This window comes from Diceros bicornis, chromosome 5 (genome assembly GCF_020826845.1).
Source record: "Diceros bicornis minor isolate mBicDic1 chromosome 5, mDicBic1.mat.cur, whole genome shotgun sequence".
NCBI lineage: Eukaryota > Metazoa > Chordata > Mammalia > Perissodactyla > Rhinocerotidae > Diceros > Diceros bicornis.
In genome coordinates, this window is record NC_080744.1 from 64,700,262 (window position 1) to 64,720,179 (window position 19,918).

The 19,918-nt window shown below is 42.8% G+C and overlaps 1 protein-coding gene across 1 annotated transcript in view; it reads left to right on the forward strand.

The window, feature by feature from the left end:
- The window catches only part of THSD4 (thrombospondin type 1 domain containing 4), a 561,131-nt gene that overhangs the window by 14,107 nt on the left and 527,106 nt on the right, over positions 1-19,918 (forward strand). Inside the window, exon 2 of the mRNA XM_058541977.1 lies at positions 11,520-11,627. Coding sequence (XP_058397960.1) covers positions 11,599-11,627 — 29 coding nt within the window. The 5' untranslated portion in view covers positions 11,520-11,598. The remainder of the gene's footprint in view (positions 1-11,519; positions 11,628-19,918) is intronic.

Sequence of the window (19,918 nt, forward strand, 5' to 3'; positions counted from 1 at the left end):
CATCACAGAATTGTGTCAAGGAAGTAAGACTAATTTGCTAGGTTTCTGCTTCCTTCTGTAAGGCTATATGGAGCCTTTCAGCATACACTGCACAGCAGTGATTGCTACAAATCATTGACTAGATTTCTATCGCTTAGAAAAATAATGACATAACTCACATGTCAATGCAGAAGCCCCAAGAGCCAAGCAGGAAAAGGCAAATCCTTTCCCCTAATATTCAGAAGCACTGAGGGCGAAAGCGTGTGGCTGGCTGATTTATGGTGGCTGAGGCACAGGGAGCCGGACTGTGTTCTGGACGGGCAAATGTGCGGGGGCACGGAGGAAATATCCTGGTCTCCAGGCCAAAGCCGTCTTGGAGTGAACAGGGCAGAGCACAGCCTCACACACAGCATCTCCCTTGGCTGGGACCCAGGCTGCAGCAGGGAAATGTGAACACAAGCGGCTCTCCTGGAATGTATATTTGATGCAGTGTGTCAGGAGACCTGAGAGGCAGTTTAATGTAGTACTAAGACAAGCCATGGCTCCAACGATCAGGTGGGCTTGGATTCAGATCATGTTTCTGCTACTTACTGGCTCAGTGACCTCCAGCATATTGCTTCACTGCTTGAAGCCTCAGTTTCCTTTTCTGTAAAATGGGGCTATCATAAGGTTGCCCTGAGAATCAATTAAAATAATGTTTGAAAAGTGTTTAGCACAGCCTGTCATGTGTTATACACTTAATAAAAATGTAAAATTCCTAGGCCTGCATTTGCTTCTAATTAGCTGCAATACCTTGTACCAGTCATCTTATTTCATTGAGTGTCAGTTTATTCGTGTGTGAATCATGATTACAAAATAATGAAATTGGGGAGTTGGGTTAGAATCTCCTAGTTTTTTTTGTGCTTTGTGATTCTGTGATATCAATCTGAAAAGTCACAAAGGAACTAATTGATAGATTTAAAGACGTAAAATAAAAACTTATTTACATAAAAATTATAAACAAATAAAAAAGACAAAAATCAAACTGAAAAACTTGACAAAATAAGGGTTAACATCTTTAATTAGAAAGAGCTTCTTAAAGATCAGTTCAAAACATTATGAGCGCTACAAAAAAATTGGCAAGAGAGGTAAAAAATTCACAGAAGAGATAATACATATGGCTAATAAAAATGAAAATCTGTTTCAACTTTACTGATAATCGAAGGAATACATATTAAAATGATTACTGGGGTTTTTTTTGTTTTGCCCATGTGACAAACACACTGAATGCCCACCCTGTCCCGGGCAAAGTTGTTCACCAAAAGCTTTCCTCCTGGGAATATAGGCAGACCACATTTTCCACACTCTCTTGCAGTTAGGTATGGCTATCTGACTAAGCTGGGTAATGGAATGTGGGTGGCAGTGATTCAGGCTACCTTTGTGAAGCCACTAGCTCAATCCTCCATGCTTTCTCTTTTCCCTTGTTTGTTCACTGGATGGATGAAAACAGCTGAGGCTTCTGAGGCCCTAGACAATGGTGGAGCCACTAGATGGAAAGAGACTTGGTTCCTGGATGCCTGCATAGCTGTGTGGAGCAGAATGTCCCTGCCAACCCACATCAGACAGTGAACTGAGCAAAAAATTTTTGTTGTGCTGAGTCATTGAAATTCTGGAATGGTTTGTTGCAGTAGTTAGCCTACCCTAACTAATTATGTATCAAATTAGGAAAGATTATAATGCTAACAATATTGGCAAATGTGTTTATTTCACCTACTACGTGTGGGATTTCAGGTGGATACACGCTTTTTGAAAACAACCCATCGATATGAAGGACCTTAGTCATACCTTTTGGCTTAGTGATTCTGTTTTTAGGAACTAAGCAGAGAAGCAGATAAAGAATTTTATACAAAGATGTTCATCATAGATTCCAACAATAAGGGAACTTATTAGATATATTATCTGGCTTCCATAGGGGAAACTATTATACAGTGATTTAAAATGTTTCTAAATATTACTAATGAGATGCTTATGATTTAAAGTGAAATATAGAAGGCAAAACTGTGTATGTGATTTTGCATATGTAAAATATGCAGATAATATGTATAAGCATTAAGCATAGAAAAAAAGACCAGAAGGAAGAACACCAAAAAGTTTTATAGTGGTTAACCTGGATTGTGAGATTATGAGTAATTATAACTTTCCTCTCTATGTTTTTCCATAGTTTTCAATTTTTCCTCAGTAAACATGTATAATTTTATAGACAGATTTTTTTTTCTAAAAGAATATCACTTTGCAATGTTCCACCCAGCTCTGAAGTCTCACCTAGACCTATTTTGTGGGTGAATGTGATACTGCTCTCTATGAGTTTGTTCCTTTAGTGTTAGTGCACTTGGCACACCCTCCTTCTCGGACACACGTGTGTGTGCATGTATATGTTTGCACACAGATGTACACAGGTGCTTGCCAGAGTGGCAAGAGGCCATTTATAGATGGTAGGACCTGGGCCTTGTATCGGAAGGGAAGGTGGACCAGGAGGGTAGCTCAGCCTGAACCAAAGCTGCCATGTGTCCCATGGCCACATGCCTTTGACCAGGATGGCTGGAGAATATATTGGTTTTTAGAATGAGATGAATCATCATCTTGAAGAAGGCCTGGGTAGCACATCAGAAAATCTGTGGTTCCCATGTAGAGCTCAGCTTGTGGTAGTCTGATCTTGTTTCCTTTGATAGCTACAATCCAGGGATTACAAACTGCTCTTGGCAGAGGATACTGGGGAGGGGTTGAGTCTGAGTGGGGAAGAAGGCTGGAGCCTGTCTCTAGGTGTCTTTGAGTCCTAGGTAGGGTGGCCTGCATCCCATTACAGCTGTTTATTTGTGTGTCGGAGGCTTTAGGAGTGGGGCAGAGAATGTCATTGATGGTGTTAATTTCAGAAACAATTAGCAGTTACTACAGAAGAGTGAAATGTCTATTCAGATCCTGGGCTGAGCAAGAGTCCCTTGGAAATGCAGCGTACTCCTGCTTGAAGCGAAGGCCCTCCTAGTGAGATCGAATGTAAGTTCTTTCTGTCATCAACAGAACACCTGCTGTGCCCCAGGCCCTGTTCTAGGCACCAGGAATATAAAAAATAAGTCTTTGAGAAAAGTCTTTACTCTTCTGTAGTCCTGTATTATGGGGAGGAAAGCCAAGCACAAATTGTAATGACACACTGTGATGATTGCTAGGTTGGATTTCTGCATATGAGACTTATATAGAAATAAAGAAATTTAACCAGTTTTATCAAGTGCTGTAAATCAAATGACTGAGTACTATTTGGGGAAGAGAAAGAGCTTTTACTTCAAATGCATTTCTCCCTTAGATCTGCATGTCATCGGAAATTGAAAAAGCAGCTTGGTACAGAAGCAGGAACAAATGGCTCACTCATTTTAAATATCTTGCCTGCCTGATATTTCTGCCCTTGAGTGTTTTCCTTAGTTACCTGTGAAACACTTTTTAGGACTGAAAACAAGTATAAACCACATTTATGTTAATGACCATGAAAATGATGCAATTTGTATTGAAATCCTTAACTAATCTGTGCTGATTACCTAATTCCTCCAGGTAAGAAAGGAGAAGTCAAGTGTTTTCTTTAATGAGTAACAGAACCCATTGTAATGTGTTAGCTTGAAAGTGTCCAGGGAGTTTTAATAGATCTCAACATTTTTTCCTAATTCAGATTTTGTGGGTTCTCACATTGCTATGGGCAAGCCAGCTAGTGTGCAGCATGGAGTTCTGTGGGAAGAAATGAGTTCTGTGGCTGAGTTTGAATATGACAGAGAAAAAATGATGGTCTCTCCAAGGGAGTAGGAGCAAAAACCAAGAGCAGAGGGAGTGTTAGGGGAACATTCCTCTGGCTGGCCTCGGCCCAGTAGGAAGAGGCTGGAAACGTGACCGGGCCTGGGGCTCCAAGGTCAGCTTCTCTGAATCCCCTGCTGCCTGGGGCAGGATTTCCTGAAAGGGCTGTGGCGAGTGATGACAGCCACCAGAGGGCTTGGGAGGGTTGGACCCTCCGTGGAGGCAGCACACATCTGCGGTGGGTTAGTGCCTTCATTCTGTTCCTAGGGCAGTCTGTAGACATTTACAGAGCGTGAGCAATAGCAGAATAGAGAGAAGTCAGACACGGGCCCTACTTTCTAAGATGTAAAAGTCTATTAGGGACACATGCTGTTCATCCTTCATTCATTCATCCATTTGTTCGTTCATCCATTAATTCATCAAACTCTTATTGCATGGCCACCTGTACCAGGCAAAGACGAATAAAGATGTAAAGATGAGTAAAACATATCCCTTGCCTTGAGGAGCTCCCCTTCCAGTGAAGGGCAAACAGAAACAGAGCAAGTCTGGTGTCTGTTAAAAGAGAAGAGAACACCTTCTCTTTTAAGCTTCTAGACCCTGTTCTCTACCTCTGATTGTTGGCTGGCTGACTTGCCCACCATATTGCTAATGATGACTATTCAGAGGATATCCCTCCCTCTGTTCCTGCTTCTCTGCATATATCTTCTCAGTTTAAGTGGGATGTCCCTTGAAGAAAAAAGAACACCCCTTTTTCTGCCTCTTGCTTTCTTGCTGCTCTTCTTGGCAGCCTTCTCTCTTCTCCAGCCAAAGCTCTTTATCCAAGACGCACCGTGTCTTCTCAGTTGAGGAGTGCGGGGGACACCGCGCACATCCTTCTTTGGCCTGACCACCGCCGCAGGACAGTGTAGGACAGCCTCCTCCTGGGTGTCCACTTCCATGCTTGCTGCTTCTTCACCTCCCCGTTTGGGCTGCTGGGCATTGGTTGGATCCTTCGTCCTCTGCCCTCTGTCATTCGTTCACACTATGCTGTCTTTCCAGTAGCGGGTTTGTTCATTCCCAAAACACATGAGTCCCTTGTTTTTGTTTTTTTTCCTGAAGGCGCCAGAAGCCTTCATCTTTCCCCAAACCTCGTCCCTCATTCAGCTATTAGTTCCTTGTGCTTGAGATGCTGGCTCTAACTCTTCTAATTCCTTAAAGCCCACCTGGTCCATGGAGGCATCCCCAAACACCCAAGAGGCAGTCAAGATGGAGTTCAGAGCATGAACTCTGGAGTTAGACTGCCTGGGTTTGAAACACAGTACTGTGAGTCTTTGGAAAATCTACTAACCTTTCTGTGCATCAGTTTTCTTCTCTGTAACCTGGAGGCAGTACTAGTTATCTGCTTCACAGACTTGTTAGGAGATTAAATGAGCTGTTACATAAAGTCCTTAGTGCAGTGCCTAGTACAGTCATGCATTGCTTAATGACAGGGATATGTTCTGAGAAATGCATCAAGATGCGATTCTGTTGTTGTGCAAACATCACAGAGTGTACTTACACAAGCCTACATGGTATAACCTACCACACACCTAGGCTATATGGTACTGATCTTATAGGACCACTGTCGTACATGGGGTCTGTCATCGACTACAACGTTGTTACGTGGCACATGACCATATATAGCAAGAATAATGTAAGTGCTAACCATAGAAGTCTACTGTGCTATTTACTTCCTTGGAATGCTTGGGTTCCTTTTTGCCTGTGCCAGCCATTGGGCACTCATTCTGAGGTCATTTATCATTGTTAAAGAAATATTCATTTATGTGTTTATTTACTTATTGGTCAGCCTCAATAAGAGTGTCAACTCCTCAAGGACAGGGGTGCATCCTTGTCATATTTAGTATCTTGCGTGAAGCCTAACCCAATAGGCACTGAGTGCTCATTAGCTGGTGACTTGACTGCCCCATGTATGATCACTCCAGGACCTCAGGGTGCCAGCCCTCCAGGAGACATGGGGCCACTCTGCTATGTTGTGACTTGGGGAGTCCATTCAGCATATCCATTAAGGCCTAGAATGTTCCCTTATCTCCAAACTCCTACTTGAGATGACACCTGGGAAAAGACCTGGACCAGCAACAGACACAGTCAGCCTCTGTTTTGATCATTTAAGCCAGTCCTGTTTGTATGCAGGTAGAAGGCAGTTTCGAATGATGGGTAAGTGCATAAACTTTGGGCTCAGGCTGCCTGGGTTTGAATCTTGACTCTCCCACCAACTAGCTGGTGACTTTGGAAAAGTTACTAAACTTCTCTGTACCTCCATTTCCCAGTGGTACCTCCTTTATGCGGTACTTGTGAGGATAAAATGAGTTAATATATGTAAAGAACTTAGAATACCGCCTAAGCCATGGTAACCACTCAATAGGTGTTTGATCCCCAGCCACATTATTATCATCACCTGACATAATAGGTGATTAAATTGTTCATCATGGCTCGTGTTGCTCTAGGTGATGTTCATGGCACAATAAACAGTTATGTCCTGAAATGTTTCATCTCCCAGCAAATCTGTGAGGTACACAGAGTCCTTTGGGATGGTAACTATTCACTCATTCATTCATTTATTTATTGAGTGTCTAGCTATGCGTGATTCTCTCCTCGGTGGGAGACAGTGAGTCTAAGAGAGTGAAAAGAGGACCAGCTCAGCTGTTGGTGGTCAGTATTCAAGTCCCAGCCCTACCCTCAACCAGCCATATGGCCTCAGTTTTGCTGTGAGGATTAAATGACATGACTCATGTCCCCTATCAGCTGCTTAGTAAAAGTTGATTCCTGACTCTTCTTCCACTTTCTTGATAATGGAAGACAGAGGTGGGTTGCACACACTGATATTGAGAACCCACATCCTGGTACTTTTGACCTCAGACAACTGGAACGTCAGGTAGGGGGCGCTGCAAACAGTGGGCCAGGGTTCTGTGAGAGGAAAGTTTGCGTAAATGGTGGGGGGTGGGGGGCAGGAGAATGTGTTGGTGATGCTGATGAAGACAGGACTGGCCAGGATGTAGGCCGGGTGCAGAGGCTCCTGTTCCGTCAGCACCCTCAGACAGTGGCTTTCATAGAGGAATGGGCAGGTTCTGAGACCCGCCCTCCCCATCTGTTACTGGGTGCTGATCTGGGGTCTTGGAACTGCCTCCTTCTAAAATCCCTGGTCCTCATTCTTGTGCTGGTGAGTCACTTCCTCTCCTTCAGGGACTAGGGCTTTTGTTTGTCTGGGTGGTTACTTTACATTGTGGGAGTTCCAGAGGGAGAAGCCTGTGTGTGGGAGAGAGGGAGGTGGAACTGTTGCCTGTAGTTGGGATGTGGCCTCGAGGTGGGCCTTTCTGAACCCAGACATGAGAGGCTGAGCAGATCCTTCTCTTCTAGGATACAGGCTGAAATCAGGTGGGGTCTTCCAGGGGCTTTGTCAGGCCATGAGGAGAAGGGGCAAGAAAGATACTCAGAGGTGGGTCTATGGGTAAGGGGCAGCAGAACAGTGTGGTTGTCCAGGGCACAGTGGCATCTTCTGGGGTCAGGAGCGCCATCTTCTGCCCTGAGTTAGATCTGTCCGGGCCCCTCTTTCTGTCCCTGCCATCCTGAGCCTTGTAGCCTCCCACCACTTCCTCCTGGTGTGTGGGGACTGCGACTTTGGCCTGAATCAAATCAGGTGACTTGTTCAGTCTTCCTGTAGGATCTTTGTGGAAAGGAGAGAAGGTGGGGCCTCCATCCTCCAGGGAGCGTTATGTTCTAACAGAAACTAGATTGTTTGATTTTTTGTTCCCTGTCAAGAAAGGTTATAAATCAACAGGAGCAAACCTCGAAAGGTGGACACAGCTCCACACATAGCATGTTTGCTCAGTCTGCTTGTCCGGCACACTGTTGCCAAACGGATTTTCAGGAAACCTCACTTTCATTAGGTCCCTCCCTACTCCAGAACCTAAATGGTTCTTTCTTGCGCATCTCATCAAAATTCTCCTGGCGCCGTTTTTCAAAGGCTTGCATAACATGGCTTTGCCTTGTCTTCACGATTTTATTCCCCTAATCACAGTTAGAATCTGGTCTTCCAGAGTGAGGGCTTTTAAACTTTTCTGACTGTGAGCCACAGTAAGAAATACTTACCCTTGCTGTGTGTGGTAAGGCTAGTATTTTCTCTTCTCTTTCATTCTTTTCTATTGCGTTAAAAAAAGTGCAGGTCCTGAGCCACGAAATTGATTTCATGACGGACTCATGAGTCGTGACCTGCACTTTGAAAAGCAGAGCTGATTTAACACAATACTGATGACGGAAGCACGAGTGAACACTGAGGGAACGGCAGAGCTGGTGCAGGCTCTGCCGGGGCAAGCTCATCAACCACATCCTGAGACAAGAGTGACTAATGGAAGCTCACAAGAAGTTGGTCAAAAAACATTCTAGAGTAGTGGCCTCCAAAATTTTTTTTCTGACTGCACACGCCATCAGTAAAAAACATTTGAGTGTAAAACCCCAGTCTATGTTCGGTTATTTTTTTTAACTTACCAGTTTATGATGTGACCACATAAAACATATATTCGAAATAAAAATTTTAAAAGGATGAGATAAAGATGAAAGAAACCATATTTTAAAATGACATCCTAATCACGATGGCTTCATTTTCTTATCAGCAACTATCTGAAGGCAAAATACTCACAGAGGACGAGGTTCGTGGTTATCAGCAGTGGTTGTAAATCTATTTTCAAATTGTTTTGATAATTTAAGAGGTTTTTCTGGTTGACTTCTTGTCAGATTTGCAAACTACTGCTTTACATCACACCCTCTTCTCTCACCATTGCCTTTCTTTCCTGACAAAACCAAAAATGCTCAGTTAGCACCTCCTTTTGCTACCTCCATCCACCGAAGATCTGGAGGGAGTCATCTTTGACACCTCTCCTTCCTTCGTCCCCCCCAGCCATTCATTTACCGTATTCTGGGAGTTTTACCTCTCCATAGAGAGTCAGTTCTCCTTCCATTGCTGTATTCCCAGTGCACTGCCTCCTCCTTCCTCCCAGTTCCTCGCACACCTTTACACTTGTGATTCCCTCTCCCTGGGTCGCCCCGCTCTCTCTTCGCCTGGGTGACTCCAACTCACCCCTCAAGCCCCAGCATGGAGGTCACTTCTCAGAGGGACCGTCTCTGACCACTGCCTAGTATACTTTTTGAGGCATCTTGGATTTTCTTTCATGGTTCTTATCACAATTTTATTTTTATACTTATTTATGTTTCAGTTTGTTTAAAGTTTATAGCCCTCTAGCATCTAGGCTGTAAGTTTCTTGAGGGCAGGGACCGTGCCTGCTGTGTGTGTGTGTCTAGCACCCAAGTCATGCAGTCTCAATAAATATTTAATACTTGTAACAACCCTATGAGGTAGTTGCAAACAGTATCCCCATTTTACAGATGAGGAAATTGAAAGACAAAAGGGTTAATTGCCAATGGTCATCTGGTTAATAAATGGGGATGTTGGTCTCAGACCCAGGTCTTTCAGAGTACGGTGTGTACTCTTACCAACTACTCTAGATTGTTCATTTGTAACCTGTGTAGGCTAAGGGCTGATTTTAAGTCCCATCTTCCTTGCTGATGCCCACCCAGCCCTCTATAGGAATTCTCCTTCTCTTGAACTAGCTTGATTTGTACTTAGGGTCTCTGTAACATCATTTACCCTCGTTGTTCCAGATAACACCATCCTTTTCCCAGACAATAACATGTTGCTACATCTTATTCACCAAAGCTAGATTGTAAAGTGAGACCCTGCCTTGACTCACCCTTCTCTTGAATCACATAGCGTCTCAGAGAGGACCTGAGCATACCACATATTGAGTAAATAGTTACTGATTAGTTGATCATTATCAGGAGCTTGGCAGAGATTTCATGTGACTCCCAAGTTCAGTCCCGTCTTTGTGCATGCCTGCTCCCCAGCCAAGAGCAGGAAGACCGCACCTCAGATTCAGAGGAGTTTTAACTGTTCCAATTTGCACTTGTTGGCTTTCTTCCTTGTGCATCTCAGTGTAACTTCTGGCTGAGACCCAAGAATCTAAGGGTCTTCAGTACCATGAGTAATTTCATGAGTTGCTGATGGCTAATTACGGGTGATTACAGTTAAGAGGCTTTACTTTCTTAATAACCCCTAGAAAGGGCTGGTGGTAACTTTTAAAATCTTGATTATTCTTCCTTGCAAATGGAATTTTCTGATTCTTATAACTGTCTTTTCTTAAATCCTTATAATTTGTCTCCCCATCCCCCCCCTTTTTTTTTGCCGAGGAAGATTTGCCCTGAGCTAACATCCGCTGCCAATCTTCCTCTTTTTGTATGTGAGCCGCTGCCACAACATGGCCACTGATAGATGAGTGGTGTAGGTCTGTGCCCCAGAACCGAACCCGGGCTGCCGAAGTGGAGCGCACTGAACTTAACCACTAGGCCATGGGGGCTGGCCCCCAGGCCCCTTTCTAGTGAGAAGGAAATTTGAAGTTCTAGGAAGACTTCAGAAACCAATGATTTTGGAAAACTCTGGCTTTATTATAGAGGACCCCTGGGCACACCTTGAAACCTTGCTTCATTTATTTGTCTTTCCCTGAAAGGAGGTATGGGAGGAGAGGAGGCTGGCCCATGGTTTTTCTCCCCAAGTTATATTACATTCCTACCGAATCTCCCATCCCTAGATTTCAGATGCTATTTATAATTTACTTTGGAAACTTGGCTCGCTTGGCAATGTTTAGAAATTCTGTTTAGTGAGGGCTTCTGAATAAAGTAGTATTTGTTGGCGAGGGGTTTTACCTTCCTGTGTTTACTGTGATAACACATTTTAAGTGTTGCCTCACCTCTTCTTGGATCAGTATCATCAGAGCTACTTGTTATTGAGGGTCACTCTGCGCTAGCATGGACTAAGCATGTACCATGTGTCCACTTGTTTACACTTCACAACCTGCAGCAGTTCTGTAGGCAGTATTTTTAAACAATTTTATTGACATGTAATTCACATACCATAGACTTCACCAATTTAGAGTGTGCAGTTCAATGGCTTTTAGTACATTCACAGGGTTGTGCAACCATCACCACAATCTAACTTTAGAACATTTTTGTCACCCCAGGAGGAAACCTTGTACCCCTCCACTACCCCCTCCCCACCCCCAAGACCCTGGCAACCACTAATGTACTTTCTGTCTCTATAGATTTGCTTATTCTGGCTGTTTCCTGTGAATGGAATCATACAATATATGGCCTTTTGTGTCTGGCTTCTTTCACTTAGAGTAATGTTTTCAAGGTTCATCCATATTGTAGCGTATATCAATATGTCATCTCTTTTTATTCTTAGGCACTATTTTTACCCCTACTGTACAGTTGGGGAAACCAAGACACACAAGAGTGAAATGAATTTCCTATGGTCAAGTAGCCTTTAATAGATGGTGCTAGATTTTCATTGCAGGTTTGCCTAATGCCAACTCTGCTATTAGCTTGGAGTCTGAGGTGATCATACTAATAGTAATTTATTGAGCATCTTCTGTGGATCAGTTGCTGTGCTGAGTGTCAAGTAAATTTGGTACCTCATATTCATACGTATTCAGATTTCAATTGGGAAATCTGGTTACCATAAATGGCTAGTGGCATTTTTGTTTTAATGTCTTCCATTTGCTCAATTCTGGTTTCGTTGGCCCACTTAGGCTCTAGAATCTTCCTAAGCAAATGATGCTAAAAATAGCATGTTTTTCCTTCTGTAGGAGTTGAAAACCACTCCCATCTGCAGAAAATTGGCAACATCTCTGAGGAGCCTTTGGTTTTCCTGGGACCCCCAGCATCATGGTTCCCCATTTCATGGGGTCTCTCAGGTAAGTGGAGAACCTTTAAAAGAGAAAACAGGAGAATAAGAAATTTGATATTTGAGTTTTACTATATAGTTTTTTTATAGTAACTAGCCTTGAGGGTCTGCATCTCACTGATATTTTTGATATGCTGTGTACATATGTGTAATAAGTTTGCTGTTCACAAAGGCCACCGAGGCCTAGGAACTGTGTGCTGTAGGGGGAGATACTTGGACTGAGGTCCAAGTGGCTTGGGTTCTAAGCTATGCCCTGCTGTTTGCTGGGGGACCTTTAGGCCTCAGATTTTTTTTTTTTTTTTTTTAATAAAGGTGTTACTGGATCAGTGGATATTTATCATGGTTTCACAATAGAATTACCTGAAGAACTTGAAAAAATATTGTTCTTTGGCTGCATTCCCACAGATTTTGACTTAATTGATCTGGTATACTTGAAAGGTGACCTTTCTAGTCCCTTCTGCTCCAAATATCTACGACTTTCACCTGCATATTTTATTTGATCCTAGTATCAACCATGGGAGGTCAGTAGAACAAGTAGTATTATCTCTATTTTGTAGCTCAGAAGACCAGTGCTCAGAGAGCGTAACTCCTGGGTGCCACCGTCCTCTAGTGCAGAGTCAGGAGAAGGGCTCTGCGCTCAGGAACCGTAGTCCGTGTCACTGAGACTGTTTTCAAACTTTTCTTTAAGCTAATAGACCCTTTTAAAAATTCTTCAATCAAAATCCTATGTAAAATCTCAATATATAAAATAGCCAGTGGATGGGGCCAGCCTGGTGGCGTAGCAGTTAAGTTCACACTCTCTGCTTCTGTGGCCTGGGATTTGTGGGTTTGGATCCTGGACACATACCGACGCACCGCTTGTCAAGCCATGCTGTGGTGGCATCCCATATAAAGTAGAGGAAGATGGGCATGGAAGTTAGCTCAGGGCTAATCTTCCTCAAAAAAAAAAAAATAGCCAATGACAGTATTTTATTAAGGCGAATTTATTATATAAGTTCAAATTTGTATTTAAACCTTCTGAGATAAATGAGTCTGTTCTGATAAACACTGACATTTGAAATCAGGATTTATGGATGATAGCTTGTACAGTAGTCTCAGCATCTTGTTTATTCCGTGATCTGTTTTAGCTGCATCGTGTTAAGAAAATCTTGATCCACAGAGGTAAGTAATTCAATTGGTAACAGTTCTTTGATGAAGCTCATCTTGCAATCTCAGGATACTCTTTAAATAAGTTGATTCAGGGTCTACAGAGAAGGGAAGGAAGAACTTTTTGTTTCAAAATTGAATCACTAAGGATATCTCGTAGGTTTTTTTTTTTTTTTTTTTTTTTAACTGTTCACTAGCCCCAAAGTCCCAGGACTTAGAATAAAAAGTAAAATGGTCTATAATATGTTATTAGGTTGGTGCCACACGCAATTGCCCAATCAAGGCTAGAGCGTTTGCCAGGCAGATGCTCTTGGGCCTATGCCTGGCATTTAATTGAGTGTGTGTGAGCCTTAGTCTGTAGCTGCTTGTATAATTGTATATGAGCAGACATGTGCAGGCCTGAAGTCCAAACACCCATGCAGAGCTACAACCTTCTTCATCAGTGCCATTCACAAGCGTGTCAGAGAAGGCAGGAAAAGCTCCATTCTGAGGCCTCTGGAGAATCCAGCCATTAACAGGGCAGCCCAAGTCTTTTCAAAGTTAATATGTGACATCTAATCTAAATTAGCGTGTATGTATTTTTTAACCATAGTTTAAAAAATAATTTAAAAGATATTTCAAGACATGAAACATGCATCCAGTGTGTGGAAGCTCCAACACACTGCTGTAAAGCCACAGGGGAGTGAGAAATGCAGCTGCACCACTGGGTCACCTCAGGACCATGGCTTATTTGAACACTAGGACCCAATAGGAGACAGAGTAGTGGAGGTTACAGTCAGATATTGAACTCATTGAAAAGAGCAGTGGATGATCAAAGCTGGGTTCACCATGTGGTAAGCAAGTATAAGTCTGGCTGCGATCAGAGAGGCTCCTATAAGTACTGAAGACCCTCAAAAACGTGGGCACCCACGGCCCGATGGCGCAAGCGGTTAAGTGCGCGCGCTCCGCTGCGGCGGCCCGGGGTTCGCTGGTTCGGATCCCGGGTGCGCACCGACGCACTGCTTGGTAAGCCATGCTGTGGCGGCGTCCCATATAAAGTGGAGGAACATAGGCACAGATGTTAGCCCAGGGCCGTCTTCCTCAGCAAAAAAAGAGGAGGATTGGCGGATGTTAGCTCAGGGCTGATCTCCTCACAAAAAAAAAAAAACAACACGTGGGCACCCAGACTGCACAGGGAGGGCGTTACTTGGGAGGAGTCCCTTTTGCGAAGTTTTTTTTGACGTCTTGGAATTTTAATCGATGCTCCTGCAGACAGTTAACCTCCTGTAATGATCTGTGGTATCGAGGCCCTTCGAGGAAGGCCTGGTGGGCTCACCTCCTCACTGTGCATTATTTCACAGAAATTGCCCGCAGACTACAAAATAGCAGGGTGGGAGTGGTTGAAAGCTCGATGTGGTCTTGCTACTCTCTCGGCGGAACTCTGGAAATCTTGACAGGCCTCCAGGATTAGGGTCCTGCTGAAGGGGTTGTTTGAACAGGACTATTCAGCAGGACATTTCTCCAAGAATCCTGCTGTAAGGACTGGGAAAGAAAACATGAGTTATGAGTACGAGCAATTCTTTGGGAGAGCTCAGCTGGAGATTTCCATCAAGTCTCCTTCTTCATAAGCTCAGTACTCATAAACCGTTTTGCATTCTGTTCCTAGGGCCGTGTAAGTATATTTTAACCTGAAAAAAGACAAAATTAGAGTGTCTTTTGTTTGAATGCTTTTCAAAATGTTCTGGGAAAAGGGCTATGGTTTCTTTAAGAGTGAGAGGTCTTTGATAAAATTGGTGGATGAGAAACACGTACACACACACACAAATGTTAAGGGCTTTTTAATATTTATCAAGGCAACCAAATGCATAGAGATCAATTGGAAAAGCTGGAGGATTTCTCTACCTGTAGAGGAAACAGGTCAAAATTAGAAGTTAGCTGCTAACAAAATCCCTGAGAGGAAAAAACATTTAAGGGGATTCACAATTCTGATATGGAGAGATTTAGTTTAAAAATCTCTCCCCAGTTTTTGCCAAGCCACAGAGAAACAGAAAGCCAGCTTCCTCCTCATTGAAAGAGACAGAGAAGCCCTGATTATTAATGTAGCAAGAGTATTTCTGCCCTGCTCAGAGTCTGTAGTAATAAAGAGAATCACAGTTAAACCCATAGCAGAAGAGACATAAGATTTTAATACTTAATGGAGCTGGTTAGCCAGTTGTCATTGAACTTTGGACAGGCTCTGGATGCCATACAAAATGCAGGGCAAGTAAAATCTGTTTGGACCAAAGGATGGGTCAAGTCTAGATTAAGGAATGTTTGTTACCTGTTACAAATTAGAGAGAAATGGCACTAAATGATACAGAAGTGTTTATATTTCTTAAAAACTTGCTCCAAATGGTGCACCTTTTTTTTGTATGCACAGTCACATCTTTATGTGTTTGTTCACATAAAGGAAGGAAACACAGTTTTCTCCCTAGAAGCGGTATAACAGGTGATGATGGCTGCCTACTGTGGCCAGCCAGTGAAATCTCTAGAGCCAGTCGGCTTGGTCAGGGCTCTTCCTTGACCTTGAGGAGTGTTTTAGTATAGTTGACATATTTCGTGTTTGAAATGAAAACATAGAAGAGAACAAAACTATTGAAAATGCCAAATAATTGGTTGAATTGGCAGGATATAAAATTGATTTGGTGATTCTTATTTTGAATAGTTTTTGAAGAAATGAGGATGTAATTAGAGAGATTACAGAGTTAGATGGTGTTTTTTATAGATCTGATGAAGGAGAGTTCTGGATCCTTGTCAGAGTGTTACAGCTTGATGGCCCTACGTTGAGTGTCTGGTTTTAGTCTTCGGAAACGTAAGGCTTGTCTTTGCTTTGATGTGCACTTCAGTAACGTCGTATTCCTTTATAAATATAGCTTTTATAACTATAGACTTTATAAATAAAGTCAGCTGCTTCACTTAGAAATACAACCAAAAAGGATTGACGGAATGAGAAAGGGAAAGGTGGTTGTTCTTGGGGCACCTGAAAAAGATCCTGAATATAGAAAACAAGAAAGAAGTGGGTTGAGAAAGTGGGTTTGTGTGTGTGAGAAAGAGAATGCCCAAAGTAGTGATGGCTTATGATTGATCAGTGAAAACTGAGACTCCTCTCAGGGTTAGAGGAATATGTGATAATTGGGAAGGGTCATGGGGTCAATCAGTGTCCCTATACCCGTGACCAAGAAATGGGGCAGAGTAGGAGAAGCACGGGAAGGAAGGAGAAGACAAGAAAGAGGAGGAGGAGGAGGAGGAAGAAGAGAAGAGGCCGGGCTCAGATCATAAGTATTAAACTTCATGGAGTTCATAAGGCAGGACAGAGTCTGTGTAGCCCACATCTAAACCACTACCCAGTTGATGCTTAATAAATATTTGTTGAATGTGGAATGAATAAATTAATAATTATCTTTTGTATAAAAGAAATAAAGTAGAAAATTTTTCTTTCCTGATCAGGATCGTTAGTTAATTACAAAAGTAGGTTAAAGCAGAAAATCATACAAATGATACACACACACCTTTAACAGTTTATTTTTAACTTAAAACACATGTATGTTCACTCAACGATTTTCTGATGTGGGGCCAAGGACTTTTCTTTGAGCGTGAACCCCTAATTGTCTTTCTTGCGCAAACCACACCCGTAAGCATTATCTAAGGTTTCCATTTGGGTTTCTTTAAAGTGAATGAGAATGTAAAGACATTTGCAAAGCAATCCGAGTATAGAAAGATTCTAGGTTTTTATTATTTTTGCCCCTAATCATTTACAGTTGTCTCATCCACACCTAATTTGCCGGCAGTTTTTTTCTTGGCTACTTGCCTGTATTGAGTCTTTCCAAAGCATTCAGCTTCGTTTTTGTAGAAACTACTAACAACTCTTTTTGTGCTCTATTTCATGGGTTTGTGTAGTATTTGAATATTTTATGTCATTACAAAGCAACTGGCATAAACAGGTTTGGGACCATGGTTGACTATATATGAACACAACTCCTCTGGTGGGAGCAGAGGAGTACAATGTGCCAGGGAAGAACCTGCTGGAATCTTCTGTGGGAAGCCCGGTAGGCCCCTCTGAATGGTAGGCAGAGAGGCTAGGAGGAAATAAAATCGTTTTTTTGGAAGACTGCCCTGGCAAACCCCTACCTATAAAAAGATGGCGGGTATTCAGACAGTATTGATTTTTCTTTATGCCTGGCACAGCCCTGCACCTGGACCATGTCCTCATCACTCAGTACTTGTGTGTGGGATTTGCTAGAACATTCTGTACCAAAAAGGATTCAACGGAGTCAAGGTGTGATCATTGGGCTGCCAATTATCCATTCCTTATGTACCAGAGGGATTTATATGCCTCAGGTTAACATTGACCCCCAGGGATCAGAACTAATAACTCCAATTTGTAGAAATCTGCCTTTTAGGATTGTCTTCCTTTTTCTAGGTCTTCTGTTTTTCTGGCAAAGAATTCTGGATGCACTTAGAAAATACTTTATTGATGAAAAATGTCAGTCACAGCAGCACTTTGCGTTTCTTTAGTGACTGATATTTCCTCCTTCCCTCTCAGTCTTCTTTCTCCCCTCACTTCATTCTCTCCTTCCATTCTTTTCTGCACTTGCTATTTATCAGCCCTGAGTTTGGTCCCAGACTATGCTGATTGTTCTGCTAGCTGCAAAGATGTATCAGAAACCATTTCCTCAAGAAACTGTCATTGGGTAGGGGAATTTACCAAAGGGTGTTGTGTTTTAAAAAGCTGTACCATGACAGCACACTTCACTTTTCCAGAAGCCTTGGTCCAGAAAATACAAATGGCTGCATGAGTTGAGAACTGGGAAATAAGCAATAAAAACCAATATGCAATTAGAATAGGTGTCCTTAAGTCCATGCACTAAAATGGAAACATTTCCTCCGTGAAAGCCAGGCAGACCTTTTCCCAGAGCCTCTTTGGTCTTGGTTTGGCTTCAGCTGGGTTGTCTAAAGGTGTCCGAGGCCAAGGCTGATCTGAAGAGAGCCCAGTTAAGAGGACACAGGCTCATCTGTAGTATAGTAAGCAATGCCTTACAGCAGGGAGGAGACAGCAAAGGGCCAGCTGGATTCAGAAAGCCCCAGACCTCTGAGCTCTCAACCTGCTCTGCTCCAGGGCCACCACCTTATGCTGCACAAATTGATTGCTCTTCACACTGGTGACTCTGAGCCATCTAAAAAGGTTGCTTAAGCTCAGCATACTCTGTATAAGAAAGCAGGGGAAGTAAAGAGAATACATTTTTTTTAAAGTTTGGGATTTAAATGGTTAGCTTCAGTTATGTTAACATTTATAACGTTTTCTAGTGAGGCTGGATAAATGAAGTTTTATTGTATCCACTTATTTTCTGATTATTTTTGCAAGCAGTGACAGGAAGTAAAACAGATGTGTGAAGCCACAGCCTCATACAGACAAGGGAAGAAAGTCGATGTGATAAAATGGCAAATGCTTGGTTTACAGGTGTGTTGTGTCCTAATGAGGCCCCAGAGCACAGCGGTCAAGGGTCCAGGCCAAGGGTCTGACTGCTGGCATTGAAATCAGGCTCTGCCACTTAGTAGGTCTGCGTGCCCTTTGATGAAAGCCTCTCTGTGCCTCAATGTCCTCACCTGCAAAATGGGTATAATAAAAGTGTCTGATAGGATGTTTGTGGAGATTAAATGAATTAATACTTGTAAGCATTGAGATCAGTGGTAACTATCAAGTCTTCATTGGCTAATGTCATTTGTAACCCATCCCCTCTCTTGCTGCCTTTTCTCTTAACTGCTGTCAGAGGAAGGCAGGGAGTTGAGCTGAACATGGTAAAGTACATGCTTAGCAAAAATTTTTTATCTCTAGAGTGCAGTAGGTGGAGATTTCACTTCAATGCTAAGACTTTGGTTCTCTTTTGCTAAGGTTGGTATAATTTTATTAGTGATCGGGTTGCTCCCAAAATATCTGTTGGGTTGTATTAACTGAAGAAGAAAAATAGTAAAGATTTTTTTTTGCTGTTTTCCTTATTTTGTTACTTGATATGCTCCGGTGGTGGTAAGTTCACTGAGGTGATACAAAGTACACAGTGGCTGTGACATGACCCACCCTCACTGCAGTTGAGGACGGTTGGGGGTGGGGGGTGGGGAGGGCTTGGCCAAGCCAAGGCAAATACAGAAGCCCAGAGCCCCAGTTCCATGATGTAAATCTTGTCCAGAATTTCAGCAAGCATTATTTTCTACATGAGGAAATGAAATGATGGAGTGTTTAAAATCTAGAAAAGCGCTGGGTAACTGGCATAACTTTTTTTTTTTCCTCATTGGTGTGAAATGCTGGGTTGTTTCTACTGCAAGGTGAATCGGAAAGTCTTGGGAGGAATGTGGCTTTCCCCGCCGCTTGGAGGGGAGTGTATGGTTTGTTTGCCAAAGGCCCTGGTAGCCTTCAATCTGTCAAAACGTTGCAAGCTGGGAGCAGTTTGCCAAAGCAAACTATCAAAGTGAAATAACACACGAGTTGCACATACACAGACACACACATGCTCTTCCATTCCCCAAACATTAATTTCGAATTGGGTCAGGAGGAACAAGGATTTGGGTTAGACTGTCGGTGTTTTGAAGAGGTGTGGGCACAGCTACAGACTACCAATTAGATAGGTATGTGTGAGCAGGGTGCGGTATCCTAAAACAGAGTCTACTGAGCAGGGGTGGGAAACTTCAGCCCTTGGCAGAGTTTCATCTGGCCCCTGGGGTTATATATTGCTCTGGCTGCTGTTATTGCAGCCCGAAGAATAATTTCCCCTCTGGGGGAATTTATTCTATTCCATTCAGAGCAGAGCCCATTTAATAACTAAGATTTTATTCCCGAATGAATTTTATTGGGTACTCCTATGCGTTTTAGCTTCACCAGGGCCCAACTCGATGAAGAAAAGAATCATTTGAACATGTAAATATAACTCCTGTTGCATTTTTGCAACAAGAGGCACCAACAAGCATTTTGCTGCCAGAGCTCATGTAAATCCTATGAGAACAAATTTTGGGGGAGTCACACAGAAACTGAAAAGCACAACTGATATTTATAAATCCCTCGTAAAGGAACTTTTCAAAGCTCCCAAAGTTACTTTGGACATTTTTGAATATGTTAATTCACACTATTTCCACTTATCTTGAAATTTC